Raw genomic sequence first — 18,641 nt, 5'->3', positions numbered from 1 at the left:
ACCCAGAAAGAAAAAAGACGACTTCAGATAATTCAAAATACCGCAATAAAATTAATCCATAAAGCCAAAAAATATGATCACGTCACTCCACTACTGATTAAATCACACTGGCTACCCATTTCCCATCGTATTACTGTCAAAATTATACTTTTAGTACATAAAACACTGACTTTCAATGAACCACAATTTATTTCTAAAATGATCATTCCGTATAACTCCGTACGTTCCTTACGTTCATCTACTTCGAATTTATTATCTATCCCCTCTTTAAAAATTATTGGCATAAGAAGAAACGAAATATTCTCCGTTATGGCACCCACGTTATGGAACTCATTACCGAACTATATAAGAATAGAAAAAGATTTACATACATTTAAAAGATTTTTAAAAACTTTCTTATTTCAAGATGCATTTGAACACATATTATAACACGCATAATTTTTAAACTTCTTAATATAAATATTGCACTTTCTAATTCCCCTTGTTCCCACTGTGTTTTCCCTTTATGTAAATTTCAATATATAAAAATGATGTAACTTTCCCCTTCTTTCCTGCCTACTCATATCATTCCTTAACCCCAAATGTATTGTAAAGATCGTTCTCTAAAAACTGTTTTAAATTGTCTGTATTATGTCTAACCTGTCAAAAATATATGTGAAACCACTATCTGTGGCTTTTAGAGTGTACATCGCCTAGATATTTCGATAGGCGATCCAAAAAATGCTAATAAACTTGAAACTTGAAACATGAACACTGAAAAGACCCTTCATAAATCGGGAAACCAACAAAAGCACAGAGAGCGGTTTCCATCAGGCGGCTGATGAAAAGCAGCAATAGCACTGAGGTGGACTCAAATAGATGTTGATTTGAGACCAGACCGAGACAAATGCAGCAGATAGTCCAGCACGGAAGGCAAGGAGTCAGAATGTGGCTCCATGCACAGCGTAGCACACCAAGAGGAAAATCTGGTCCACTTTTGAGAATAACACTGCCTAGTGGAACGTTTCCTGGAAGCCTTGAGAACATCCCAAACAGATTGAGAGAACTGGAACGAGGCAGTTAGGTGACGAGATACCAAGCTGTCAAGTGCAGGGACTGCAGGTTGGAATGAAGAAGAAAGCCTTGACTCTGAGAAAGCAGAGAAGGAAAAACCGGAAGAAACAGGCTCCCTGGCACTGAGTCGAAGCAGCAGGGAGAACCAGGGTTGTCTGGGCCACCGAGGAGCTATCAGAATCATAGTGGCATGAACGGACTTGAGCATGACGAGAGTCTACAGAATCAGAGGAAATGAAGGGAACGCATAGAGAAACAGATCCGTCCAGTCCAGAAGGAAAGCATTCGCCTTGAGTCGGTGAGGAGAATAAATCCTGGAGCAGAAATGAGGCAACTTGTGGTTGAGGGGGAATGCAAACAAATCTACTTGCGGGGTCCCCCACCAAGCAAACACCTGACGCAGAGTCGACAAATTGAGGGACATTCGTGAGATTGTAGAAAACGACTCAGTTTGTTCGCCAAGCTATTTTGCTGGCCCTGAATGTAGACCGCTCTGAGAAAGATGTTGTGACAGATCGCCCAATCCCAAATCCTCAGAGCTTCCTGGCAAAGAGACAGGGAACCCGTACCCCCCTGCTTGTTGACATAATACATGGCCACCTGGTTGTCCATCCAAACGAGGACCACTTGGTTGCAAAGCAGATGAAGGAAAGCCTTGAGAGTGTTGAAAATGGCTCGAAGCTCCAACAGATTGATGTGACAAGCACCTCTCCTCGCAGGACCAGGCCGTCAAGGAAAGCCCCCCAAGCGTAGGCGGATGAGTCCGTTGTCAGGATCTTCTGCAGAGGGGGCACATGAAACAAAATCTCTGGAAAGATTGGAAGAGAGCATCCACCAGCGGAGAGATTGTTTCAATAAAGGAGTCACCGCAATCCAGAGGGAGACCGGATCACGATCCTGTCGCCACTGCAAGGCCACTGAGGAACACGAAGGTGAAGTCTGGCAAAAGGCGTCACATGAACGGTGGAGGCCATGTGCCCCAGGAGGACCATCATGCTCTTGGCCGAGACGGTGGAGAGAAGAGACACACTCCGGCAAAGGCGGACGAGAGCCTCCCGATGAAGTCGAGGCAGAAACGAGCAGAGACGAAGTGTATTCAATACCACTCCGATGAACTGGAGAGACTGGGACGGACACAACTGTGATTTGGGAAACTTGATCTCGAAACCCAAACATTGAAGGAACAGAATAGTCTGTTGGGTCGCTGAAATAACCTCCGGTCGAGACGACACTTTGATGAGCCAGTCGTCGAGATAAGGGAATACTTGAAAATCCTGTGTCCGCAGGGCTGCAGCCATCATCACAAGACACTTCGTGAACACCCTCGGGGAAAACGCGAGTCCGAAGGGGAGAACACGATACTGCAGATGGAGATTCCCCACCCGAAATCTCAAGAACATAAGGAAATTCTTCTTCACCCAGAGAGTGGTGGAAAACTGAAATGCTCTTCCGGAATCTGTTATAGGGGAAAACACACTTCAGGGTTTCAAAACAAAGTTGGACAAGTTCTTGCTAAACTGGAATATACGCAGGTGAGGCTGGACTCATTTAGAGCACTGGTCTTTGACCTGAGGGCCACCGCATGAGCGGACTACTGGGCAGGATGGACCACTGGTCTGACCCAGCAGCGGCAATTCTTATGTTCTTATGAGAGGCCGGATGAATCAGGATGTGCGTATAGGCCTCTTTGAGATCTAGGGAGCATAACCAATCCCCCTTGTCCATTAGGGGGTACACTGTCGGAAGAGAGAGCATGCAAAACATTTCCTTGACCAGACATTTGTTGAGAGCCCTCAGGTCCAGAATGGGATGCAAGTCCCCGGTCTTCTTGGAAACCAGAAAAAAAAACAGGAATAAAACCCTCAGTTCTGCTGGCGCACAGGGACCACCTTGACCGCCTGAAGGTGGAGGAGAGCCTGAGCCTCCTGAAGCAGAAGGGGAAGATGCGACCCATCGGAAAGAAACTTCCATAGGGGCTGAACTGGAGGCACATGCTAGAAGTGAAGAGAGTACCCCAGAAGTTGGATGTTATCAACTCCCACTGATGATAAAAATGACAAAGCCGACCCCTGATGGGCAGGGGAGAAGGCTGATGGACGAAGGGCACTTGCGTGCTCTGACTAGAATTGTCAAAAAGATGGTGCCGGCTTCGCCGCCGCAGGCATCTGAGGTTTAGAGGGATGCTGCTAATGATGATGATGATGCCACCGAGGAGGCAGACGGGAGAGAGCCGGGGTGGACTTCTATGGGTAGTGCCGCGGAGGAAGCTTGTACTGCTTAGCAGGAGGGGCTCGCGCCTTAGACCGGACCAGGGATGCAAAGGACCGTTCGTGTTCCGAAAGGCGTTTCGTAGCCGCCTCGATCGAGTTGTCAAAGAGCTCGTTCCCCACACAAGGAAGATTCGCCAAGCAATCCTGCAATCCTGTGGTCCATGTCCACAATGCGCAGCCAGGCCAAGCGACGCATCGCCAACGCAAAGGCCATGACCCGAGATGACAGCTCAAAGGCGTCGTACGCGGCCTGGAGCATATAGAGATGGATCTGGGACAGCGTCTCCAGAAGTTGACGGAACTCTGGCTGACGGCGAGCAGACAAGTCAGGAAGAAAAGACTGCAGGACCTTCAGGCAGTGCTTGAGATACGAGATGAAATTAAGGTTATAATTAAGGACACGGTTCGCCATCATTGAGATCTGATAGAGCCAGCGTCCGAATCTGTCCATCATCCATCCTTCCCTCCCGGAGGGACGGCAGCATAGACCCTGGAAGTGTTAGATTTTTTCAACGAGGATTCCACAACCAGGGACTGATGGGAAAGCTGCGCCTTCTCAAAGCCTTTGCACGGAACCGTGCAATATCGAGATTCCATCTTGGAAGGGATGGCAGGAATGGCATAAGTGGTCTCCAGATTCCGGAAGAATGTCTGTTTCAGAACCTGATTCAGGGGAAGACATAAAGACTCCCTAGGAGGATGAGGAAGCTCCAACTCATCCAAATATTCCTGGGTGTACCGGGATTCAGACTGGAGGTCCAGCTGAAGAGCCTTACCGATGTCAGAGACAAATCTCGCAAAGGAGGAGATCTGAGAAGAAAGGACCTCATGCGGGAGGAAGACCCGGAACGTCGAGCCACCGAAAAGGAAGGGGATGCTTCCCTAGAATACAGAGAAGGCATGTCCGAGTCCCGAGAAAAGGACAACGAGGAAGTCCTTCTCCGAGGCCCTGGGGAGGTCGAAAAGCACCCGTGCTGCATCCTACTGGGGGAAGACCCCGGGGTTCGAGGAACCGGAGAAGAAACCAACTTCCCCGACGGATTTGAGGGAAGGGTCCTTGACCTGCCGCGTCCCGGAGAGACAGACGTGAACGGTGGCCTTCGAGAATGAGAGATGCGACTTGGCCTCGAGGTCCGCAGGGCAGACCTACTCCGTCGAGGCGAATCCCTCGGCCGCTTCGAGGGCGGGTGCCTCGAGGTCGAGGCAGACTTCGCCAGGTGCTTCGAATGAGGCTCATGTTTCGGGGATCCCAGCCTCGAAGCAGCAGGAGAACTACTAGAAGACAGCCATCGAGACCGATCCTGAGGGACCTCAAGCGGATGCTCAGGCTGGCCTGCCGAGAGCAGGGTCAAGGCAGGGGCAACCTGGCTCAAGACCGATGAGATCTGAGTCTTCAGGATGGCCTTCAGCATGTCCTCGAACATCAGCACTGAGACCATTGGATCAGGTCGGATAGGTGCAGCAGTGCGCTCCAACGAGGGCAACCTCAAGGAAGATTATTCCCGTTGTGTGGAAGCACGCTTGGAGGGAGGTATCGAAGGGGCTTGGACCACCGCACACACCTGAGACACCAGGGAAGGCTTCTTCGCTAGCGCACCTGAGGGGGGAAGAGGAGACTTACCCGAAGCCACAAGTCTCGACGGAGCAGTCACCGAAGCTTTGGTGGAAGAGGGCGACTTCGACGAGGTCGAGGCCTTCGAGGCCAAGGTCCCCACCGGGGCCGAAGTCGAGGCAGGGGTCGAGACTGAGGCCGCCCTGACCGAAGGATCCATGGCTCCAAAAAGATTAAGGATCTTCGCCCGTCTTCTACGAAGCGCTCGTGGCTGAAGAGTAGCACAGCGCGGGCAGGATTCAGTCTGGTGATCGGCCCCCAGTCACTCAATGCACCAACGATGGGGGTCGGTAATAGAAATAACCCGACCACACTTAGTGCACTTTTTAAACCCAGTTAACAGGCCGGGACATAAGGCCAAAACCACCGCCGTGGCCACGCGAGGTCTGGCGGCCCAGTCGGACCCAGGGCCCCCGGGTCTACGGCAAACTGAAATAAGAATAAACCTTTTTTTTTGTAGAAACGCGCTGCACAGCGACTCACCCGATTTCAAAAACAAAAAAGGAGCAAGCCGCGGTGCAAGAGGCACTTAGCGATCATGCAGAGCAGAGGAACAGGGCTTCTGGTTCCGCGGAAAACTAAAAACTGAGGCCACGCTGAGGAGAAGCGCACCCTGACGTGGGCGGGAATGCACACACGCATGTGCGGTACACTCGCAAGCTTGAAGATCTTCAAGCAAGTTTGCTTGTGAAACTGTCCGCTCGGGGCTCCTTAGATGGCGTCACCCACATTTAGATAATATGCTGCCTGCTTCTCCTGGGATAATGGAGTTTTTTGACCAGGTATTTCCAAAACCAGAAGCCATGGAAATAGGTATTGCCTGCAAGGCTACTGACTGAGAACTGTACAATTAGGAGAAGTTTGTCAAGATCTCGGGTGGGAATATTTGAATGCTGTGAATAGCTGGAAGACAAACTTGACAGTTCTCCTGCCCCAGCTCAGGAGCAGAGCTGAGGGCTTCCTGAACATTTCCTTTTGCTTTGATGTTTGGTGAAAGTAATGCAGTGTGATAATTGAGCTTAAACTCTCTTTTTGAGTAAGGCCCGATTCTAGGGTCAGAATAAGGCCTAGGCCCAGGTGGGGCCTAGCTACAGAAAGCTGTGCTGCAATTGCTGAGGCACAGGGACTTTGGGATATCCTGATTTGCTGTGCTGGATTTATACCTTGAGGGGTTTTTTTTATTATTTGTTTCTTGTTGGCCATTCTATTTTTGTACCATCGAGGAATAGAGAATCCTGAACAATACACTTCTCCCTCTGTATTCACGGTTTCAGCATTCACAGTTTCGATTATTCATGGTTTTTGTTTTTAGCTTGCTGGCTCCTCCCCCCAAATTACATCAGCTTGCATAGAGAAATCGCTGATTCCAAGCATTTACAGAGAAAAATCGCTGATTCCCAGCACTTTCTTCACCGTGTTTTGCCTGTCCTTCAGGAACAGGCCAGGTTTCCCACCATGTTATTCGCGGTTTCACCATATTCACAATGGTTTATAATAGAAAACAGCGAATAACATATGAAAAAGTTATTTGCGGTTTTTCTGTATGTGCGGTTCTGTTAATCCCCTATCACAGTGAATACGGAGGGAGAAGTGTAATCTGACCAGGATTGAATGCACTACATCAGGGGTCAGGAACCTATGGCTCGCAAGCCAGATGTGGCTCCTTTGATGGCTGCATCTGGCTCGCTGCCAACGTGACATTCTGACTTCCGGGGGCGGAGCCAAGGAGAGTGGCCGCACACACTACAAGCTCCTCTGCTACAGCGGAGAAAAATCTTCTCCAAGACGTGCACTGCAGCAGAGGACACCCAAGCAGACCTACCCAGACCATTGGGGACATTCTACCGGTCACCCGGAAGCGGGAGCCGCCAACACAGAGCCTGATTGGATCTGAGCCAGGACAGGGACAGCGGCGGCCATCTTCCGACGCTCTGCACAGTGTGGCACCTCCCCCAGCTGCAGATTCTAGCCTGGACCGCAGCAAGATATACCAGTGAAGGGGACAAGTTGTGAGTGTGCCTACTTCATTTGTTATTGCTCCAGAACCCCCTCTAATCTCCCCAGTATCCCTCTGTGACTATATGAATGCATGGGAAAGATCCTTGGCTGGGGCTTGATTGATGCATGCTGGGAAAGAAGAACACGTCTTCTTTCTGCCGAGCGCAGGCCATGCCCTCCTCTGCATCGCATCCGCATACATCATCCTTGGGACCCACCCTACCTTGCCCCGCAACCGAATGGGCCTGAAGCCACATCGTTTTTCACAGGCAGCCCCAAATCGAGGCCCCGGCTAACCATCCCACCAGCTACACCTGCAATTGGCTACCCTGCCTTCATTACCTCTGCCCTGCCCCAAAGACCACTACCTGGGGTGGTATCCTCCTCACTTCAGTCAGCTAGCTCAGTGTTTTTCAACCTTTTTACACCCGTGGACCAGCAGAAATAAATAATAATAATTTATTTCTTATATACCGCTATACCGTGAAGTTCAAAGCAGTTTACAGTAAAGATACATTTTGACAGTGCATGGAATACAAATGGTTAACAATAAAGATACATTTTGTCAGTACATGGGATACAAGTGGTTTACAATGAAGAAACATTTTGTCAGTAAGTGGGGATACAAGTCATACAAGTGGTTTACGATAAAGCTACATTTTGTCAGGACATGGGATACAAGGGGAGAGAGGGTAAGGATTAGTCTCAAAGCTAGAGTTGGGGGTAGTGGCGAGGTAGAGAGGAGTGCCGTAGCGAGGAAGAGGTGGGTAGGGAATTTAGAATTTGTTAAACAATCGAGTTTTCAGGGATTTTCTAAAGTCTGCGTATGTGGTGGCCTCAAGCATGGGTTTTCCAAGCCATGTGTTCAGCCTGGCTGCTTGGAAAGATAACATCCTATCTAAAAAATTTTGTATTGGTAGGATTTCAGGGAGGGGTAATTAAATAGGTTTGTTCTGCGAGTGCTCTTTTTCGAACTGTTGAGAAAGAACTGGGAGATTAGGTAAGTTGGAAGCATCCCAAAGAGAGCTTTGTAACAGATACAAGCAAACTTGAAGATGATTCTGGATTTTACGGGTAGCCAGTGGAGTTTCTGATAGTAAGGGGTAATGTGTTCCCATTTTTTTAAACCGTGGATTAGTCTGATCACGGTGTTCTGAATTAATCTAAGTTTGTTGAGGTTCTTTTTATAAGCACCTAGGTATATGATATTACAGTAATCTAGAGTGCTTAAGATGGATGATTGTACTAGTAAACGGAAGGACTTTTCATCAAATAATTTTTTAATAGTGCGAAGTTTCCAGGGTTAGGTGTTTGTCAAGGGTTACCCCCAGTATCTTTATGATTTGGTCAATTTTGTATTCTCGACTCTGTAAGTGAATTGTATTTTCATTTATTTTTTCGTTGGGGGATGCCAGGAAGAATTTGGTTTTTTCTGTGTTGAATTTTAGTTTGAAGGCCATCATCCAGCGCTCTATCTGATGTAGGATGTTGGTTAAGGAGATGATGTATTGTGACGTTAGGGAGAATTATTTTGTGGACCGGCGAACTACTAGGACTAAAATTTAGAAATCCCGTTTCCGCCCCATCTCCGCGAACTCGGTCACCTCAGTAACTTTAGAGAAATAGACAAATATAGTGCAAAATATAAACAGCATATATAAATTCTCAAAACTGACACGTTTTGATCACTAAATTGGAAATAAAATCATTTTTCCTACCTTTGCAGTCTGGTGATTTCATGAGTCTCTGGTTGCATTTCCTTCTGTCTGTGTATCCTTTCTTTCATTTCTTTCTTTCTGCCTCAGGCTCAAGAATTGTCCCTTTCTATTCCCTCCCTCTTTCCTTCCTATGTCCTTAGTGCCCCCTGGTGCCTCCTTCCCATGTCCTTAGTGCCCCCAGTGCGTCCTTCCCATGTACTTAGTGCCCCTTCCTGTGTTTAGTGCCCCCAGTGCATCCTTCCCATGTCTTTAGTGCCCCCAGTGCATCCTTCCCATGTCTTTAGTGCCCCCAGTGTATCCTTCCCATGTCCCTCTCACTGCCTTCCACATTTTATCCCACCACCACCCATGAAGCCAGCCTGCCTGCCTGTCTACCTCTCTCACTGGCCAAAGCCAGCCTGCTTCCCTGCCTACCACCTTCCCTCCCTGCCCCGCCAAAAAAAAAAAAAAGCCTCTCTCCTTCCTTTCCCCTGCTCTTACTGCCCTGCCGCTGCTGCTAAAGCCAACAGGAAGTCTTCTTTCCGACGTCAATTCTGATGTCAGAGAGGATGTTCTGGACCAGCCAGGCAGCAATTGGCTGGCCCAGAACGTCCTCTCCGACGTCAGAATTGACGTCGGAAAGAAGACTTCCTGTCGGCTTTAGCAGTAGAGGCAGGGTGGTAAGAGAAGAGACCCAGGGAAAGGAAGGAGGGAGGAACAGGAAATGATTACCTGTCCTGTTGTCCCTGAGCACAGCTTCGGGACGCTATTCCGAAGCTGTGTGTGGGGACAACGGGACAGGAGGTCTTTAAAACGGACCTATGATCATTTTAATCTTGCCGGCCCTGCACAGACCGGCAGAAATTTCCTGCATACCAGCACCGGTCCGTGGACCGGCGGTTGAAGAACAGTGAGCTAGCTAAGTGCAGAAATTATTTTATTGAAGAAGATAGCTAAAAGAAAAAAAGATGAGTATCGTACTTTTCAGCAGGAATAGACAGAGGCATTCGCCTTTGTGGAGAGAGCAGGTTCTGCAGTGTGTCTAATATGCAATGATAAAATTGCATCGATGAAACGGTCAAATATAAAGTGGTACTTCGACACACACCATACTACATTTGCATCGAAATATCCTGCGGAGGACAGCAGGAAGAAAGCATGTCAAGAGCTACTGTGCAGAGTGCAAGCTAGTCAGCAGCAACTACGTGTTTGGACCCAACAAGGTGACTGGAATTCGGCTAGCTTTGCTGGTGCTTTAGCAATTGTGAGAAACGGAACGCCATTCACAGATGGAGAGTATGCCAAAACATTCATGCTTGATGTTGCCAATGAACTTTTTGACGACTTTTTGGATAAAGACAAGATAATCAAACAAATAAAAGACATGCCTCTGTCGGCAAGAACTGTTCACGATCGTGTAAATCAAATTGAGGCAACATAAGTGAAGGCCATAAATGCAGCACCATTCTTTTCTCTCGCTTTGGATTAGTCAACAGATGTAAACCATTTATCCCAGTTCAGCGTGATTGCAAGGTATGCTGTCGGTCACACACTACATGAGGAAAGTCTTGCTGTTTTGCCTATGAAAGGGACAACAAGAGGGGAGGATTTATTCAAGTCTTTCACTGAGCTCGCTAAAGAACAAAATCTACCGATGGATAAACTTATTTCGGTGTGTACTGATGGTGCTCCATGCATAGTGGGGAAAAATAGAGGATTCGTAGAGCTTCTTCGTGAACATGAAAAGAGACCCATCCTAAGTTTTCACTGCATCCTACATCAGGAGGCGCTTTGTGCTCAGATGTGTGGCAAGCAGCTTGGTGAGGTGATGTCGTTGGTCATTCAGGTGGTCAACTTTATTGTTGCCTGAGCTTTAAATGATCGCCAGTTTAAAACACTGCTGGATGAAGTTGGGAATAATTATCCTGGTCTGCTTCTGCACAGCAATGTGCGTTGGTTGTCAAGAGGGAAGGTGCTCAGCCGTTTCGCGACTTGTCTGAGCGAAATCCGGACTTTTCTTGAAATGAAAAACGTTGAGCATCCCGAATTAGCTAACACTGAGTGGCTCCTGAAGTTCTACTATCTCGTGGACATGACTGAACATCTGAACCAGTTCAATGTGAAAATGCAAGGCGTTTTGGAAATACAGTCTTATCCCTTCAACAAGCAGTGTTTGCATTTGAAAACAAGCTAGAACTCTTCATCGCCGACACTTAAACAGGTCATTTACTACACTTTGAAAAACTGGGAGAGTTTAAAGATGCATGCACAGCAAGTGACCCTGCTCAACATCTTGATCTTCAGCAGCTAGCGGGCTTCACATCTAATCTTCAGTCATTCAAAGTGCGCTTTGGAGAATTTCGTGAGCGCGCTCATCTTTTGCAATTCATCACACATCCACATGAGTGTGCAGTGGACAGGGCCGACCTGAGTTACATCCCTGGTGTCTCCGTCAGAGATTTTGAGCTCACAGCTGCTGACCTGAAGGCCTCAGACATGTGGGTGATTAAGTTCAAGTCACTGAATGAAGATTTGGAAAGACTTGCATGACAGCAAGCAGAGTTGGCGAGCAAACACAAGTGGGGAGAAATGAAAAAACTTCAACCCGCAGACCAGCTGATTGTCAAAACTTGGAACGCGCTTCCCGTCACATACCACACACTGCAGCATGTGAGTATTGCTGTACTGACAATGTTTGGCTCTATGTATGCATGTGAGCAGTCTTTCTCACATCTAAAGAACATTAAGATCAACCTACGATCACGTTTAACGGAAGTCTCAACGCCTGCATGAAACTTAATCTCACCACGTATCAACCAGACTACAAAGCCATCAGCAAAACCATGCAGCACCAGAAGTCGCATTAATAGCAAGAATTACTTTATTCATCATTGGTTAGCAACAGCATAACAACGTTATAAATAAAAAAATTCAGAGACTTATTGTACTTTAAAAGATTTGGTCTTACATAAAATACACACATTTGTTTTAAACATATTGTATGCCTCTCACGGAATTACATTTTAAAATATGTCGTGTTTATGGCTTTCTCAGCCAAAAAGGTTCCTGACCCCTGCACTACATGATGTTTTGCCTAATTGCTTAATTTTCTTTTTGACTATTTTGTTGGTGAGTGTGGCTATGGGGACTGTCTCTATATTGAGCAGCATGCCAGAGCAGTTAGCCACCCAGGACGATATCAGCCTAGGTGGTGGCCTGGTGGTCAAAGAATCTACTTTCCATCTCTCCTTCCACATCCCCTACCAATTGGTCTGGCACCCATCTTCTTCCCTCCTCTCCCCCCATAGTCTGGCATCTCTGTCTTCTTTCCTTCCCTCCCCCAGGTGGTTTTAAGCATCTCTCTCCTCCTCTCCTCCCCTCAGATCTGGTATCTGTCTCCCCAATCCAGCATGTGCCTTTTTTTCTTTATCCCCCTCCTTCCATCCACTTTCCACCAGCATCTTCTCCCCATTTCCCTTCAGTGTCTTTTCCCCACTCTCTCTTCCCCATTTCCCTTCAGCATCTGTTCCTCTCCACACCCCCATCCTCATTTAGCACCCTTCAGGTGGTCCACCAGCAGCAGCAGACCCCTCCATCCCACTCGCCGTGGTCCGAGCATCTCCCTCTCTCCCCTTTACCTTTGCTGGTGATTTTTAATTTTCGCTCAACAAGCAGCTGGATCCTTGAAGTTGCGTGCTGATGCGAGAAACTTTTCCTCTAACGCTACTTCCTGTTTCCGGTTGCATCAGAGGAGAACTTTCCGACAGCTACACACAACTTCAAAGCTCTGGCTGCTTGTTGAGCGAAAATTTAAAAAAATTGCCAGCGAAGGAAGGGAGGGAGGGAGATGCTCGGATGGCAGCGATTGTTAGGAAGGAGGGAGGGGGCTGCTGGACCACATAATCGGTGACTGTGCACATTCCCTCCCTTAACTACGGAGACAAGGCCATTCACTGCTCCATTCAGCCTCCAGCCTCCTCCCCCCACCCCCTTCCCAGCACCGAACAGAGGAAGAGAGATCTCAAGGTTGGAGAATTCCTCGGGCAGCACTGCGCCTTTTGGCACCTTTTTGACCACACACCACACCAAACTGTGGTTGAGCCAAAGCCACCTGGGTCAAGCCACCTCTGGATATCCCTCCCCCTCCGTCCGGGTTTGCCTTCTGCAGCAAAAAAGCTTTATGCAGCAGAAACATAACCTCTGGAAAGAAATGACCAAAGGCAGCAAACCCATAAGAGGCCGCTGCTGAAGTGCTCAGCCACACTGCCATCGCTGCCATAAGCGCCAGTCCCGCCTTCTTCTCCCCAAGCGCCTCCTTTGCGCGGGGAGGTAGCGCACCCTCCGGTGCCAAGAGCTGCTACATCTCCTGCGCAGCTGGTCGGACATACCCACAAAGGAAAGTGGCACTTCTCGCACCACGAGCAGCGTTTCACTGCTTCTGCTGCCATGCCTCTCGCGGCCTTACTCACATGCTCCTGCTCCTGAAAGGCCAAATCCATCCACGCTGTGCCGGCAAACCTGGTCCAGGCCTGACGGTTGGGTTTTTGATTTTTTTTTTCTTATGGGAAAGAAGTCCTCCGGACCAAGAATCCTCCTCCACAGATGGTGAGGGAGGGGAAGGGACCTGAGAGGGCCCAGGTGTTGCCCCCAAAGTCGGCACTACCAGCTGCCAACACCCCTAAATTCAACTGGAGCAACAGGAGAATCAACCTTTCCAAACACGAGCCAACATCAGATATCCAGAAACACTGGAATAGCAGCCATCCAACCTGCTGGAGTTAGAGCATACTGACTGGCCAGGAGGGACTCCATCCAAGAACCTGCGAGTCAGTTCTCTTATCTCCACCTGCTGGTAGATGTATGCTATCCCATTAGTATCTAAGGAAACATAATTGAGGAAGGAACAAGGATGAACGCTGGTGGATTGAGATAAACAGGCATGGTAGAGGGAAGAAATGAGTTCTTGGATGACTATGTACGAGGAGAATGAACCCTGAATAGGATAATAGAGATCAAGAGCAGATTTAGGAAAGATGAAGAAAATGATTGACTGAGGGGCCAATACAGTAAGGTAAAGCTCATTTAAATTCCATGCTAATGAACTCAGCAACTATTAAAGGCAGATGCAGAGAAGACCCAATAGCTAAGCCCAGAGTTTTCTAATGTAGAGCTCTCAGGCAAGGTCTCAGAAGAGATAAAAGGTTGGCTCATTTTTCTACAGTCAGTGTTAGTGAGAATTTCATGCCTATTTCTTCTCTTTACTGCAAGTGCAGGACCTACAACTTTTTTCTTCTTTATTTGAAACAGTTAAGTAAAAAAAATGACAGAGTTGAGAAGAAGGGGAGGTGAGCTGGAACAAAACAAAGTACTAGACTGGATGTGTGCAGAATGTCAGCATTGCAAAAAGTGTACAACACAGAACAGCATCCAGCACATGCACAGATGTACATCCATAAAACTCAGAGTTTCAAGATTCAAGTTTATTATAGAATTTGATTAATCACCTATTCCAAATTCTAGGCGATGTACAAATAAATAAAAATTACAGAGTTAGGGGAAACAGACATAACTAACAAAAAAATGACTAAGTCTAATACACATAATAAAAAAACAACTTATACAGACATATTAAAACATGAGGAAAGGCTAGGAAAGAATACAATCTGAGTGCTGATAAGAAATACAATCTGAGTGCTGATAAACAATTTTTTGTGTATAACATTATCAGCTACTGCTAGCAAAGTTCTGTTTGTGGAAGTGTCCAGTACGGTCTCCCATGTTATTGCATATTTTTTGCCCACAATTTATTTACATATTATTTGGTTATCACATTGTGAAGCAAAGCTTTTGCTGTTTTGCAAGGTTACTGCATCAGCCTCAAAGAAGGGAAAGAGAAGTTTGAACACTGAGAACAGGTGCATAAAGAGCACTGAGAGTAGGAAAGTGAGGAGGAAGAATGAAGCCGACGGCACAGTGTGCAATGGCCGCTAAGAGAGCGAATAGAATGCTAGGTATAATCAAGAAGGGTATTACTACCAGAACGAAAGAAGTTATCCTGCCGTTGTATCGGGCGATAGTGCGTCCGCATCTGGAGTACTGTGTCCAATATTGGTCGCCGTACCTTAAGAAGGATATGGCGTTACTCGAGAGAGTTCAGAGGAGAGCGACACGTCTGATAAAAGGTATGGAAAACCTTTCATACGCTGAGAGATTGGAGAAACTGGGACTCTTTTCCCTGGAGAAGAGGAGACTTAGTATAGAGACTTACAAGATCATGAAGGGCATAGAGAGAGTGAAGAGGGACAGATTCTTCACACTTTCGAAAAATAAAAGAACAAGAGGGCATTCGGAAAAGTTGAAAGGGGACAGATTCAAAACGAATGCTAAGAGGTTCTTCTTTACCCAACGTGTGGTGGACACCTGGAATGCGCTTCCAGAGGGCGTAATAGGGCAAAGTATGGTACTGGGGTTCAAGAAAGGATTGGACAAGTTCCTGCTGGAAAAGGGGATAGAGGGGTATAGATAGAGGATTACTGTACAGGTCCTGAACTTGTTGGTCTGCCGCTTGAGCGGACTGCTGGGCACAATGGACCTCAGGTCTGACCCAGCGGAGGCATTGCTTATGTTCTTAATACTAAATAGGATGAGAAAGGTGGACACTGAACAGAGAGTTAGTCTCGCCTACTGCCAGTTATTAATCCTGTTTCCTTTAAGTCTGCCTCCTATTTCTAGATATTAGTATCGTCTCCTGCAGGTCACTCCCCCCATAATAATAATAATAACATTATTTTTGTATACCGCAATACTCAGTTATTAATCCCAATTCTTGCGGGTCACTCCTCCTCATGAGCTGCAGATTAATCTTTCTCTTGTAGGCCACTTTTTCCTCCATTGCTACAGATTAATTTATCTCTCACCTGTGCTGGAACTTCTGCTGCCATCCTCGTTCTCCCCTGCACTGTCTTCTCATGTAGAATTCCCATGCTGCAACAGAACCAGAAAAGGAAACATCAAACCTTCCTCCCTTTCTCTGTTCCCTCTGGTACCTCCTTTTTCTCCCTTATCGTTGTTGGCCCCTCCCACAAACCTATCCTTCCCCTTCAACTGTTGATCCCTTCTCCCTGTTTCTCTTCTTTGTTTTCTCCATCCTTCTATCCCTCCCCCACCTTTTGGTCTCCCTCTCATCGGTAATTACTATGCTCTGTCTATTCCTCCTCCCCCTTTGTGTGCCTTCCTTTTCCTACCCATCTTGCTTATTCTCCATTCTAATGTCTCTTCGCCACTTGCTTCCCCCCTAATTTTGGAATTTTCCTTCCTCTGTTCTCCATTTCTCGCTAATCTGCACTGTCCCTCTCTCCTTCCTGTTTGCATGATCCTTTGTTTTCCTCACTGTCGCATCTGTTCCTCCATGTTTCTCCCTGCATGATCCCCCCTCCTCTTCCTGTAAGTCTATCTTTCTCTCTCAGATTCATGAAACTTTATTGAGAGGACAGTGCATACGTGTTGTCAAAACTCTTAAGCCCTTTTCCCTCCCCTTCTCTTCTCTCATTTGCTCTTAATTTATCTTCCTCTCTCCTCTGTTTCTCCCCTTTCTCTCTCTTTATGTTTGTTTCTCCCTCCCCCTTGTCTGGGCTTTTTCTCTGTTTCTCTTTTCTCTTCCTCCTTGTTCTCCTCTCTTCTTTATCTTTCACCGTTTCAACTTCCCTTTACTTCTCTCCATTTTCTCCCTCTCTGATTTCCCTGCCCTCTCTCCCTCCCACTCCTTTCTATTTCGCTCTGCTCCATTTCTTTCTTCACAAACCCTTTCCTCCCCCTCCCAACCACCAAGCTTTTTACCTGGTCTGAGATTAGTGTCTCTGCTGTTCAGCTCAGCCTCTCCTGGGATGGTGTCTGTAAACTTCTAGATAGGGACTGCAGTAAATGGAGGGAGGGGAAAAAGGGAAGGAGGACTCCACATAGGGGAAAAGGGGGAGGAGAGAACTTCCTCCAAAACAGATGGGCTGTAAAGACAGACAAGCCCCTGGAGTCTCTCACTAGCAGAGTCAGCCAATGCTCCTGCATTTAGCAAAGACAAATAGATTACAGCAAATAAAGATGGAAGCTTGAAGAGTCATATTTCCGTGCCACACTGCTTAATACTGTAACTGCTGAGAGGGGGATGCATCCTGTGCTGGTGATCAAAGGCACCTCCCCAGCAATGCACGAAATCACAAATCTCCAGTATTTTTCAGCCCTTGTTCGCTCTACATTTCACTGGAAGTTATTTCTACATTTTCAGTCCCTGCAGTTTGCTGGGTCTGGGTAAAACCAGGATTTGCAGGATCCTCATAGACTTGTATTGAGATCCTGGTAAAAAATTGCAGGATTTCTCGGATTTTCCAGGATCCTGGTCCACCTTAACAGCAGACCTCCTCTTTTTTTGATTGCCACGGCTCCTGCTATGCATTTACTGGAGTCCCCTACAACGCCGTCTTTGCCTTCTCTGCTGGTCCCGCCCCTTATTACACGCTCTTCTCTTCCCGTGTGGGCGGACCGGCAGAGAAGAAGACGTCAAGGCGGGGACTCCCTTTAGTTTAGAATGACAACCAGATGGGAATAAAAATAGGCTTGCAACTCCGTCTTCTCCTTCTCTCCCGGTCACGCCCCTTATGACATTTTCTTCTGTGTGGGCGGACCAGCAGAGAAGAAGACATCAGCTCAGGGACTCCCTGCCAGAGGGGCAGTAAAATAGGCTACCTGCGGAGTGACAACCAAAGGGGCAGTAAAAAATAGGCTATAACTTATCACACAGAGGAAAAAAAAAAGAGCAGCAATACTTGGATTTAGAATTTCAGTAACCTGGTCAACCTTATCGAAACTAATTATTCAGATTTATTCAATTTTTTATACTGTTCACCCAGAGGAGCTCTGAATGGTTTACATCAGGGATGCCCAAATGGTCGATCGCAATCGACCAGTAGATCGCAAAGGCAACGCGAGTCGATCGCGTTGCCTTTGCGATCTTTTTCTCCCTGCTGCTTCTCCAATACAGGCCTGGCGCGTATAAGCGCCAGACTCACGAGACTTCACGTCTGACATCAATTCTGACGTTGGAGAAGAAGTTCTGGGCCAGCCAATCGCTGCCTGGCTGGCCTGGAACATCCTCCCCAACGTTAGAATTGACGTCAGAGGTGAAATCTTGTGGGCCCGGCGCTTGTACGCGCCAGGCCTGGCTCGGGGAAGCAGCATGGAGAAATCGTATTGGTGGTTTGGGGGTGGGGATAGGAAAAGAATCGGGGAAATGGCACGATGGCAGGGGGACAGAGAAAGAAAGGCAGAAATAAAGAGAAGGGCAGGGGAAGAGAGAAAGAAAGGTATGCAGGCAGGGGGAGAGAGAAAGAAATATTGGCTTTACAGAAAAAGGAAGTGCAACCAGAGGCTCATGAAATCACCAGACAAAAAGGTAGGAAAAATGATTTTATTTTCAATTTAGTGATCAAAATGTGTCCGTTTTGATAATTTATATCTGCTGCCTATATTTTGCACTGTGGCCCCCTTTTACTAAACTGTAATAGCAGTTTTTAGCGCAGGGAGCCTATGAGCATCGAGAGCAGCACAAGGCATTCATTGCAGCTCCCTGTGCTAAAAAACGCTATTGTGGTTTAGTAAAAGGGGAGGGGGTATATTTGTCTATTTTAGTATAGTTGTTACTGAGGTGACATTGCATATTTTAAAGTCAACTGCCTTGATCTCTGAAAAAAAAACTGAATTCAAATGATAATTAACATTTTCTCTGTGTACAATGTGTTTTGTGGGGGTTTTTTTTAATTTTATTGTTGGTAGATCATTTTGACTTGGTCATTTTAAAAAGTAGCTTGCAAGCCAAAAAAAGTGTGGGCACCCCTGGTTTACATGAATTTATTCAGGTACTCAAGCATTTTTTCCTGCATGTCCTGGTGGGGCTCACAATCAATCTAATGTACTTGGGGCAATTGGGGGGGTTAAGAGACTAGCCCAGGGTCACAAGGAGCA

General features: G+C 47.1%; 1 protein-coding gene across 6 annotated transcripts in view; it reads right to left on the bottom strand.

The window, feature by feature from the left end:
• LOC117353608 (zinc finger protein 208-like) overlaps positions 1-17,044 on the bottom strand; it is a 168,285-nt gene extending 151,241 nt beyond the window's left edge. For 3 of the 6 annotated variants that reach the window (XM_033929759.1, XM_033929760.1, XM_033929758.1), the window contains exons 1-2: positions 16,467-17,044; positions 15,548-15,614 (exon numbers count right to left, since the gene is read on the bottom strand). Coding sequence is in view for 4 of the 6 variants with exons in the window: in XM_033929758.1 (XP_033785649.1) it covers positions 15,548-15,613 (66 nt within the window). In the remaining 2 variants the exon portion in view is untranslated. The other 3 variants (XM_033929755.1, XM_033929757.1, XM_033929756.1) reach the window with 2 other exon arrangements.
• Between the last annotated feature and the right edge of the window lie 1,597 nt (positions 17,045-18,641).

The sequence above is a fragment of the Geotrypetes seraphini genome, chromosome 2 (genome assembly GCF_902459505.1).
Source record: "Geotrypetes seraphini chromosome 2, aGeoSer1.1, whole genome shotgun sequence".
Taxonomy (NCBI): domain Eukaryota; kingdom Metazoa; phylum Chordata; class Amphibia; order Gymnophiona; family Dermophiidae; genus Geotrypetes; species Geotrypetes seraphini.
This window is presented reverse-complemented; position numbering and strand designations above follow the sequence as displayed.